At 38.7% G+C, this 12,594-nt stretch overlaps 2 protein-coding genes across 6 annotated transcripts in view; one reads left to right on the forward strand and one right to left on the reverse strand.

Annotated features, from left to right (window-relative positions):
- Positions 1-12,594, forward strand: part of gnrh2 (gonadotropin-releasing hormone 2) — a 278,332-nt gene that overhangs the window by 168,352 nt on the left and 97,386 nt on the right. The gene's annotated exons all lie outside the window — the stretch shown is intronic.
- The window catches only part of slc2a9l2 (solute carrier family 2 member 9, like 2), a 144,152-nt gene that overhangs the window by 118,474 nt on the left and 13,084 nt on the right, over positions 1-12,594 (reverse strand). For 3 of the 5 annotated variants that reach the window (XR_012592145.1, XM_074621564.1, XM_074621647.1), the window contains one exon: positions 6,121-6,222. Coding sequence is in view for 3 of the 5 variants with exons in the window: in XM_074621564.1 (XP_074477665.1) it covers positions 6,121-6,222 (102 nt within the window). In the remaining 2 variants the exon portion in view is untranslated. The remainder of the gene's footprint in view (positions 1-6,120; positions 6,223-12,594) is intronic. The other 2 variants (XR_012592166.1, XM_074621764.1) reach the window with 1 other exon arrangement.

Here is a 12,594-nt window from a genome sequence, read left to right on the forward strand (position 1 = left end):
GTAAACAAACTACGTAGGCTACCTATCGGCTGTGAGCTTGAGATCAGACTGGAGATGTAACCACTTATCTTCCTACGTTTGTTCTTTATAAACACACATTTAATATTGTGATATTTACTGAAAATGACAATATAATGAATACAATACAATGCTGAATACAATATATCCAACAGTAGTAGGAAACTTTCAGCTCCCTGGCGATCTCCCTCCAGCCGGCTGCCACCTTATTTAGGTTTTCGTAGAGAAATGAGGAGGTATCAAATAGATAACTCCTCAGCACAATAATTCTAATGGGTGAGTACTGGTTTATTATTGTTATTATGCAGTGGGATAAGGGATTTAAATCTATACCACCATATGTTGGAAAATGTGCAGCTACTGAAATCTGAGAGAAGGGCAGGCTGTTAAGTTTTAGCGTTGATAAATTTGGCGCTCTGGCTGCTGTCCGTGATGCTGATCTAAGGCTGGTTTGCAGTATGGGAGTTGCATGGTGAGCCTCTCCATGGTGGCATAACAATTGTCTGCTTTGATATTGTCTGGAGTGGTTGTGCGCGTGTATGTGCGTGTATGTGCACGATTTGCGGGGAAGGCCCAAGAAAAGAATTTGCACCGGGGCCAATCACAATTATGTTACGCTGCTGCTCGCTGCCCAACGACCTATCCTAACCTTAACTATTAGAGGTCAATGCCTAACCTTAACTATTAGAGGTCAATGCCTAACCTTAACTATTAGAGGTCAATGCCTAACCTTAATCATTCGCAAACACCACACACCGTAATTGCATTTCATTGCATTGTATTTCTTTGTTTGATTTGTTTTAATATAGCATTTTCCATAATTTCTGAACCAAGTCTTATTTTTTTCAAGTGCATTTTTTGCTGCTTCCTGTTTTCGTGTGTTTGAGTCAAAGCAACAGTACTTAGAGAGGGCAGGCCGTGTAATGAGAGCACAGTTTGGAGCAAATGTTTTTGAAGGCTACTTAGTGTTAAGTTTCGGTTTTAGTTGCACTTTGGATTAAATTATTTTGAATATGAGGATGTATTGCTCTTAGAAAAGATCTTTCCTTTGATCCCTCTCGACCGCTGCTGGCACAACAACATTTTCCCTGTACAAAGTCTTTTATACGGCACATGTGAGAAAGGGGTAATTAGAAACCCAGTTAAAGCAAAGAAATGTGGCCAGGTAAATCAGATCAGAATATCTGATCTCTCAAAAAACATAAATATTAACTAAGTTTGAAACGAGGAGTATGTGAATAGGAAGCGTTTGCTTTGACTGCTTTTACTGTTTGAGGCCAGGAAAGATGCTTTGACTCTAAAATGAGTGGAAGTTTGCCGTCTGGTCACATTTTTAATGTCTAAGATCTTAAGAGTATATTAGAATTTAATGCCCATGCATTTTTTAACACTCCTTTTAATATTCCTTTGCCAGTTGCAGCTGCACTTCACTTTAAGATTGGCTCGCTGTCCGTGGTGCTGAAGATAATGCTGGCTACACTTTAGAGTAACTTTGCTCTTTTAACTGTCTGTAATCCGTGCAAAATACATTGGAATAATAACTTGGATTTATATAGCACCTTTCAAGAAACCCAAGGACGCTTAACATAGACATAAATAGACACAAAAAATGGAACACAACAGTAGCTAGAGGCCATGGGCCTTGTTGAAGAGCTGGGTTTTAAGGAGTTTTTTGAAGCTGTCCAGAGATGGGGCGTTGCGGAGCTCTATCGGGTTTATCTGGGGTATGGAGAGCTGACCCGTGCCTGAGGATCTCAGCTTCCGGGACTGTGTGTATGGGTGGAGGAGGTCAGATAGGTACTGAGGAGCAAGGGTATTGAGGGATTTGTAGGCGAGGAGGAGGATTGTATAGGTGATGCGGGACTTGACCGGGAGCCAATGGAGGTGGATGAGGGTCAGGGGTGATGTGCTGCCAGGGCTTGGTGCGGGTGAGAACCCTGGCAGCTGAGTTCTGCACATGCAGCACATCACAGCTATAAACGACACAAAGGACATTTTATACTTGGAGCATGAAAGCAAAGGTTAATGTGCAGTGAATAGTCTACAGCTTTCAGCTTTCTGTCCTTTACAATTCATGATACTGGGTTGACGTCAGTTTAAGACAGTAAACTGATTGATTTGCTGATTGAGGCAGACGCAACAGTTGTGGTTCTCTAAAAGAAAAAAGAGCCTGAGTCAGAGCAGGAACAATAAGTTAACAAAGTAAAGATTTATTCAGGGTTGTCCATTAATTCATCATTTACCCAACTGACATTTCCTTAATGGATGATAAAGTGGTGAAATCTGACACATTTTAATGTTTTTGTTCAGCTTTAATCTGATGGGGACAAAAGACAGGAGCCAGCAACTGAAAATGTAGTCGGTTTTAAAAATATAAGTGGTAGACATCTATTTGGATCTTGGCTCAGCAGTATTCAGTGACTTTATTCCAGCTACTTCAACTAAATGTGGTCAATTTAAACACAGTCACTGAAATGCTGTTGAAACAGGCTATGCACATCCTTTCTAATCCATTCTGCAGCTGCAAACCGATCCTGCTTTCTCAGAAATATTAACATATTATCTAATATTATAGGAATTATGTTCCATCAGTGACAGCTGTCTGTGTGCACAGAATCACAGCGTTATATTTATAAAAAATAACTTTGATATTTAATTCTGAGCTTAGAGGGACTTGACGCTGTGTAACATTTGAATGTGAGGGCAAAAAACGCTGTTGAAAGAAATGACTGACACATAAAAAGTGGTAACTTTAGATAGTCCTGAGTAACAAACTAATATCCACATTAGATTCTGACATACAGTACATCTCCGATATGCACTTTGATAAGGACTGAAAGAATGAGGAAATAAAGCAGCATGGCTCTGTAAGAGGGAGGAGACAGAAACCCACCAGTGAGCAGGTGAGTCACCCAGAGTTGAAGTTACCTCTCTTTCTGGAACTGAAAACACTGAGTTTCCCTCATTTTAGGCTTAACTAAGTTTTCCCTAAACCTGCTTTCTGAACCTGCTTTACCCACCTGTTGTCAGCACAGCAGGACGGCTGTGAGGCTTTGTCACAGCCGTAGGCACCCTTTAGCGCCAGTATGAGACGCACCAGGCTTTCTATATGTAAACCTATTCGCATCAATATTTAACGCTCAAGGGAAGAACGCTGGGAGTGTGGTGACATAGCTATCAGAGCGAAAAGACACATATCAGGCGGGAACCTGGGGAGGTGGATGGGTCCAACAAACACAAGACTTTCATCCAGGAGACAGCTGTTCGTCTCCTGTGTGTTACGTTACAATCAGCCGTTCGTTCATGTCCCCTGTTCACAACTTTCACTGTCATTTTCACTGTACAAACACAGTAGTTTTAAGCCCAACCTTGTTGTTTTTTCCTAAACCTAACTAAGTGGTTTTATTGCCTGAACCTAAGCATTAAGTACGTTTACTGCGACCGAAAAGAGTGACGCCGAGGGGTCTGACAAAGCATATGACGAGTTGGGATGAGAACTCGTTGGCTGTATACTGTATGTAGAATGTGTGGCTACATAAAAAAAAGAAAAGAAAAGCTACATAATCTGTAAATATACCATCAGGAAAACATTTCAGAAAGAAGAGATTCATTTATCTGGCGAGAAGAGCGAGAGGACGACTACGACAGAAACTGGCAGATCAATTGCTGAATTCATTTTCTTTTTCTTATTTTCTAATTTTAAAAACATGTTGGCACATTTGACATCAAAATCAAAAAAACAATGAACATAGATTGGAGGTTGGAGGCACTCATTAATCTACAATCATTTCAGTTACGCTGCTTTTGGGGAAACATCTCTTAAGCTTGAGAAGGTTCGAAAGAAGAATTTTAAGATCATCTTAGCTTTAAGATGGTTTTGTGAAACGAGGCTCATGTTTTTGACAGATTAGGCCGAGGGAAGAGTGGACTGAGATGTTAGAAGTGAAGCTATAGCAGGGTGATGGTGCAGTGTGAGAATCAGCCCTTTAAGTGCAATACAACTAGCCTGTTTCAGTGTCTGATAGAGCCCAGCCTCCTGTCAAAAAGTTAAGACTCAAGAATGTGCAAAAAAGATCTTTACTGAAAGTCCAGCAGACTCAGAGTTAGTTAATAATGCATCAGCTTTGTGAAGCTGTCACTGAGAAATGTAAGAGATATCTGGGAGGTCATTCAGGTACAGTGTTTAAACTGCTGCACCTGGTGCTACTGAACAGAAATTGTATGAGTATATTTTGCAGAAAAAATAACTCATCATTGGCCCCTTTCAGAAATGATAAAAGACCACGGAGCCAGGGCCAAAAGGGACTATTTTTTTCTGTCATTCACCTACAGCTGGTGATGGCTGTGGGCAAATAGATAACGGGCATTACAATAATGAAAAAAATGTGCATGGTTCTCTACACTTCTGCCCTGTAAATCGTGTGTAGCACATTATTACTGAAGTGAACCTGGAGATCACACAACTCAAAGTTCAGACCTGCCAGGTTTCCTCTCTCTCCCTCCTTTTCACCCTCCGATTGCTTACTGAATTCACCAATCACAGCGAGCCTTGTGATGTGTGGTTCAGTCAACTCTTAAATACAGCACCTCATTAAAAGAAGAACCCCGCTGGTCTGTGACCGAATTGTTCTCTCACAGTTTCAGTGAAGGAACGCTCAGTGAAGGTTTTTTTTTCTCTGTCCGAGTTACTGCGGGAGCACGTGGCAAAGACAGCGTAGTAGGATGAATCAATACATAGTAAAGAAGAAAAAAAGCAACAACCCAGTATCATATATTCAGGAAAAATCAGTGTAAGAATGTTTTCACAGTTAATCTCTTGCTTTCTATTTAAAGCTTTAGAGGCTTTAGAGACCATCCTACTAACATTTTTATTCCAGTATGTCGAATTAACCATCAAGGAGGAGTAGTCTAAGACCCCTTGGTGATTCTCTGAGATGGTTGCCTTTTACGTCATACCATTTTGATAAAAAATACTTCAAATGATTGTATTTCTGATCACTATATCTGATAGTGGACTAGTGAGCAGGACTGTGCTGCTTACCGGCTGCTAACAGCTAAAGTTAACTAGCTCTCATCCTAACGATTTCAGCACAGGGGGGTGCCATTGATTTATATTATGATGCGTTCATGCTCTATTCAGTAAAAATTGTATTGGGCAAAGGTAAATTCTAATCTTATAATGATGTGTTCAAATGTAACCTTGTAAAATTTTGTTTTTGGTGAGAAATTTGAGTAAATCCAGATCTTTGAAGGAGATGTTTTCACATTAAAATAGATAATTGTTCTATAGCTTCCTAACAAAAACCAGTATGCAACGGTAAGAAAGATTGTCGAAGTACATGGGATTTATTGTTTTACTTTTGTATTTTACCGTGGTAATTGGTATTGAGAATCGTGGAATTTCACTGGTATTGGTATCGACTACTAAATATCTGTTATCTCTAGTAGCGGCCTGTCAATCACAAGGTAGCCACGCCCTAAAGCATCCCCTGCTTTATGGTCTATTTGACTCTAAATAGGACCATAATTTACTAAATGAACATCATGCTGTATTGAAGAAGACTTGAAACTAGCGATTGAGACCATAAACTCATGTTTACAATGTTTACTGAGGTGATAAATCAAGTGAGATGTAGACTCATTTTCTCATAGACTTCTATACAATCAGACCTCTTTTAGCAACCAGAGGAGTCGCCCCCTGCTGGCTATTAGAAAGAATGCAAGTTTAAGGCACTTCTGCATTGGCTTCACTTCTCAGACCCGGAGGTTGGTTTCTGTTCAATGTTTATTCAGAAACTGTGAGAAACTGTGAAACCATTAACCCAGTAGGACAACTCTCTCCATACATAGTGTACATCATACACTGTGGTAGGCAAACATAGAGTCCAGTAATTGACAATGACAAATAGACAACTCTCCAGCGATGAATACACTCTCTAATGGGATTTAGTTTAACGATGACAGTGTCTATACTTGTGAACGTCTGCATTTTTGGCTCTGAAGCAGCGTCTAAATGAATGTTTATTGATTTTCTAATAGTGCCATATGGAGAGAAATCAATGGTGCTTCTTCGCAAGCAAGCTCTGCAACAGTTTGACTCACCAAAGAGGGAGCGTTGACCACGGAGAGGTTGTAGCCGTAAATGAAAGACGACCCCAGGGCGCCGAAGAAGGCTGCGCTGAACAGACAGGCTGTGATTGGCTGCTGAAGAGAGAGCACACATAACACAAAGGGTCATACTGAGCATACAAACATGAACATGGAAGTGGCAATCACATTGTTGTTGATCAACTTCAAGGTCGGATCGAAACCGAGGGGATTCAACAGAGGACGTTTCATATCGGTCCAGGTATGTCGGCCAGGAAACTGGAATATTCCCTTCACTTTGCCCTTGAGTGTTTCACTGCTTAAACAACATGCATGTTCTGTTTGACATAGGGAGACAAAGAAAAACCACATGGTGGTTGTGTGATGATAAAGGTAGCTGTCATACAAGACCGCTGTAGCTGTCATCAAAAATGGATGAAAGTGAATGACATTGCCAAGACATAATCTATTATTTGATTAAATGGATGCTGTGAATAGGTAGAGGTACATGACTCCTAAAAATTCTGTTCACATACAACTAAATTGCATTCGTAATTACGTTTGGAAGGAAATGTATTTTGTAGCGGATTATGTTTGTATGTTTGTCACCGGACTTTCCCTCAGGGGACCGGTGTTCGTGTCCTGAAACTTAGTCATTTCTTGCATTTTCGTTTTGTTTTTAAAGGACCAGTGTAACATTTAGGGGGATCTATTGGCAGAAATGGAATATAATATCAATAAGTAGGTTTTTTTTAGTGTATAATCACCTGATAATAAGAGTCAGGGTGTTTTTGACACCTTAGAGTGAGCACCACCATGTTTCTACAGTAGTTCAGAATGGACAAACCAAACTCCCGTCGCCACCGCTCTCTCTCCCTTGCTTCATTACTCACTTCACACATACACACACACACACTCTATGCACTGGCTCTGCTCCAAATGGCTCTAGAGAGGGCCATTTGCATTTTCGCGTCGGCCACTGTAGCTCTCCAACACGCTTGGCACACGGGGGGTGTGGATTCAGTTGGTTGCAATCTCCTCACCTCACCGCAAGATCCCGTCAGATCCTACACACTGCTCCTTTAAGTAATTTTAAGCCAAACCATGATGTTTTTTACTAAACCTAACCAAGTAGTTTTGTTGCATTTTCGTTTTGTTTTGTTTCCATTTACAAAGTTAATCACATGTTTAAACTTGCTAATTATCACCTAATTACAATGAAATTTGCGGACCTGTAAAATTAAGTTTTGCTGATTTCGCTAATACCAAATGTTTGCAAGGTTATCCATTTGCAACATGATTAAGGCTCCCTTTTCAAGTGATACCTACACTTACTTTATAGTTGTTTTAAACAGATTTACCAGATTTTAAATCACGGTACACTGACGGGTTGATCAAAGAGTTAAGAGACTACGTTTTTAGTAGCAAATATTCTAAAATCAGACTCTAAATTGCCCGTAGGTCTGAATGTGAGTGTGAGTGGTTGTCTGCCTCTATGTGTCAGGCGACCTGTCCAGGGTGTACACCGCCTTCGCCCAATGTCAGCTGGGACCCTGAAAAGGATAAGCGCTTACAGATAATGGAGGGATGTATATTTTATAATCACTGATTACAAGATTTTTTGCCATGTTATAGCGGCATGACCCTGGATGGCAATGTCAGCCCATCCCTTTGAATGCAAAGTTAAGGATTAGAGCGCATATAATGATGAGCACAAGATGTTATCTGCTAAAATGTAGTGAAGCAAAGCAAAAGAAGGTACATTTTATTCAAAGTGACTCCCTGTCCACTAATTCAAATTTGTGATTGAATGATACTGCTGCTTTCAGCGACAAGTAATTAAATCTCATATGTTAAAGGACTAAATTAGGCACTTACGGCTATGAACAGGCTCCGTACGGGGGGTTTAGCATATGGCCTCTGCAGCGTAAGGCCTATAAAATCTGATTTGATCTGTTAAATCACTTCCCGAAAGGTCAAATTTAAAGTAACCATCTGAGTGAAAGGACTTTAGGAGTTTAGCAGATCGTGGCAACAATAAGACCCGACAGAGCAAAAGCAGGAGTTGAATGTGAAGGTGGGAAAACATGGCTACTAAAAGTTATTTTAGCAGCGTGTCTGTATTTGTTTCTAACACTTGGAAGCCACCCGCCCAACAATTAGCGCCTAGAGAGTAGCACTACGTAGGAGGTATGTTAAATCAGTGCTTTTTCTGCCCATGTATCTTTATTCCATAATAGCTCACCGATAATAGTATACTTGCAATATGCACTTGTTATACGTGTCCCAGTAGAGTTCCCCCCCGGTAGAGTCCTGCTTTTCCATTTGCATATGTTATCACTCAAATAGGCATATACGCAACAGCGTCTCCTTCAACACACGTGTTTTGCATAATCATTGATTCCCAAGAGTTGTCTTGAAAACAGCAGGATCGTACCCGTCAGAGGTAGCCATGAGTCCTTAAGCTGTTTAAAAGATGCCAATCTCAAAGGTGTACAACAAAGTGCAGAAAAAAAAAATTCATCAAGACATTTGCTATACAGGACTCAGTCCTTCACCGATAAACCCTTAAAAAAAGTAGTTTATTCAAGTGTGCTATTAGTATACTTCTTTTAAACTTAAAATAAGAGAGTTTGCTTTCAGACGACTTTGTATGTACTTATCAGAGACAAACTTAACAAAAATATACTTAAGAATCCTTGGCTTGTACCGACAAGTATACAGAAAAGTCTAAGTGTATTTGGCAAGTATACAGAAAAGTCCAAGTATACTTGGCTTATACTGAAAAGTAGACAGAAAGGTATATTTGGCTAAGTACTATAAGTTCACTTTATAAAACGTACAAGTATACTTGCATTAAAAACTATTAAACTAGTAGTTTACTGAGAGTATACTTTAAAGTGTACTTTTATAAACTAAAAATTTGGGCCACAAGTCTATAACTAGTAAATTAACCTATAAGTTCACTTGTAGTATTGTTTATATTATAGTTGCAGTACAAAATACAACTTGTATGTAAACTAGTTGTGTACTCAACGTGTACTACTCTTACATTTACTAAAAAGTGGGCCGATTTAGTCCCAAGAAGTATTGAAGTAGTACACTTACAAGTATACTACTAGTACATTGATATTAGTGTACTTTTTACGTAAAGTATACTTGGGAATAAACTGAAAAGTATACAGAAAGGTGCAATTGGCTAAGTACTATAAGTTCACTTAAGACAACTTACAAGTATGCTTGCAGTAAAAACTATAAACTAGTAGTTTACTGAGAGTATACTTTAAAATGTACTTTCATAAACTAAAAAATGGGCTATAACTAGTAAACTAACAGTGTACAAATAAGTTCACTTGTAGGATTGTTCATATTATAGTTGCAGTACAAAGTACAACTTGTAGGCAAACTAGTTGTGTACTCAATGTTTACTACTCTTACATTTAAAGTCTACTTAAAAGTATACTTTTATAAACTAAAAAGTGGGAAGTATTGAAGTAGTACACTTACAAGTATACTACTAGTGCATTGATATTAGTATACTTATTACGTAAAGTATACTTGGGAATATATGTAATGTATACTTAAGTTTACTTCATAAAACAAACTTGAAGTATATTTCTTTTTTATAAGGGAATGTAGGAGACGTTGGGTCGGTATTTACCAGTCGATCAACATCAACATCACAATGAAGCGTCTCTCTGTTAGACGGTTTAACATCAGATGAACCAGCCAGAGAACCTTTCCAGCTTTTTAAGGGTTACATGGTTTAACAAACAATGTTGATGTGGAAATCTGTACACACTGATTGCTAAACTGTGCACACAGATTGGTCGATTGAGTGCACATTATGACATCTGTACAACAACTTCAGAGGCAAATAGAATTACATTTAAACTAAACACTATACAAATCCTTTTAATTATTCATACACAAATTAATTATCTTCCCAGTATCTTCTTATCAGAGCCAGCCATACTCTGTTCAATTGTGATAAATCTATAGAGTTTTATTATCTTATAGCTTGTTTCTCTCCAAGTTTATCAATCCAAACACATGGACTTCTCAACCTATGAGCTCATCCCATGCGCTAAGTTAAGCAACCGTTTTACAATCCATGCACGTGATTAAGAAATCCACGTGGAAGGATTACCACATGATTATTTTTCTTCTCTCATGTGACACAACCGTAGCGGTCAAGAGGCTTAGGAGAGCGAAAGTCACTTTCTTAATGTGGAAACTACAAAGAAAGGACTAACTATTTTCTTTGTTTAACCATGTTTATTAACACAAGTGGTGCCAAAAGGATATGACACACTGATAAGATTGGATTCATTGCCTGTGGTCAGGTTGCCAACTATAAATGGCTTATTACTGCTTGAACAACTTATGCATGTTCTCAAAATGAGAAAAAGACAATTAAATAGGGAGCGTAAATTCTAGTCTTATAATCCAAAAACACAGTAAACAACTTGTTGAAACCAACCAATCATGTGTAATTACTCATTTTTGTTCCAGTTTCGACCTTTTGAATTGTGCGCACAACCTTTTCCGTTGTCTTTATAATACCTCTCATGTGAAAACATCCTATGAGGGCATGTCAATGTGTGTCATGGGGGAGTTGCGGAGTCTGCTAGTGGTCAGCCAATGAGATACAGGATGATCAGACTGTAGACAAGCACCCCCTCATCATTATATAAGCTACATTGACAATTAAGGAAATATTAAATAGATATATTTGTAAATATCTGCTAGAATGAAGAAAATAAAAATAAAAAGAGCCAGCTAAAGATAAAAGGAAGAGTGCAACAAATTAATGTTTAATTTATTTAATTATTTATTACAATAAAGGGGGGAAAAAAGTGTTGTGATCAATTTACCAGTAAATTATTTAAATCACTGTATTATTTATTCATGTATCCAGTTATATTTTTCACTCATTAGATATCTTATGGAGATGTCCCTCTCACACCTCACACACATTTCAGCGGTTCATCACACTTTTACTGACGATGTAAGCAGGTATGAATATAGACCTGTTTGATGCATATTTTTCAGCTTAGACTTAAATGTAGGTGTTAATGATGCTCTTCAGTTTTAAGGACAATATCCCCTTTAGGTAGCAGATGTAACTAGAAAAGCAAAATACAGTTTCATTGAGTAACTGGGAAAAAATAGTGAGCCTTAAAGAACCCATATTTTGCTCATTTTCAGGTTGTATTTTCTGTTTCTACTAGATCGTGATTATATTCTGTAATGTTAAAAACTTTATTTTCCTCATACTGTCTGCGTGTATATATGCCTGTATTTACCCTCTGTCTGAAACGCTCCGTTTTAGCGCAATGCAACGGAATTACGACGGAATTGCGTTGCTAGGCAACAGCTTCAGTCCATGTTTACTTCCTGTCAGCTGATGTCATTCATACGGTGCCTTCAAATGGGGTCGTGTTTACCGTGTTCACGAGATGAGTCCATATGAACGCCTCCCTCATGTCGTATTCACAACCTCGTAAGTGGAAAGTTTCTGAAAGCTCAGAGTTCACGACTTGTGACGTGTTTGTTGATGTTTTGAAAAATGGCGGAGGCCACGGAAGTTAATTTTTCGTTGCATAAGAAGTTAATATATTGTAATTTTAGTCGTATATTGTTTTTCTTGGTAATTTTATAATAAGTCTGAGGAAAATGTTGATACTCCCAACGATCTCATCTTTTCCTTCTGTCATTATGCCTTTGCATTTCCTGCATTATGTTACCCACTTGCTAGCTTGCTAAATTGTTAGCCTCTGTGGCTTCTAGACGTCAACGTTAATATTGCCGTTGCTTAGCAGCGGTGTTCTTCACAACTTAACAACTTGAACACCAAGCATATTGTGTACACGACTTCCCATGTTGTAAATACGAGCTCACGAGTTTCATTTGAAGGCACCAATATACAGTGCAACTAGAAATAAACTGGAACACATTTAGGGTGTTTACATTTAAAACTGTGAAATGTTGTATAGTTATGACATCACAAAGTTACAGGAATTCTGCCAGCTTGTTTCAAAAGTACAGTTTCTGAATACGGGCTGTGTGTATTTCTCCACGGATTGGGCATTTCAATACTTTCAAAGTATTTATATAGCACTTAAACCTGGTTTATGATAAAAAAAATAAAAAAAGATGTGAAAATCTCACTTTTTACTAATGGGACCTTTAATTATCTCAGGTCCACTGTGTGAAAGAAATCACACACGTGTGGAAAAGATAAGATAAAGAGAGTGAAAGCATTGCCTACACCCACAATAACACTTTAGTGTCGTTGCTGAGTCGGCTCAATTGTGCGGCGAATAAGTCGGGGCGGTAACAGATGAAGGTGTAGATAACTCTGATGGGACCTTTGCTTAGTTGGCACAACACATACCTGCAGTCCAGGATCGTACTTTGGAAGACCAACTGGCTGTGTTATCTTTGAAGAGAGGTTTATTGTTGCTTAGTACGAGGCGATCAATA

The sequence above is a fragment of the Sebastes fasciatus genome, chromosome 1 (assembly GCF_043250625.1).
Source record: "Sebastes fasciatus isolate fSebFas1 chromosome 1, fSebFas1.pri, whole genome shotgun sequence".
NCBI classification, from domain to species: domain Eukaryota; kingdom Metazoa; phylum Chordata; class Actinopteri; order Perciformes; family Sebastidae; genus Sebastes; species Sebastes fasciatus.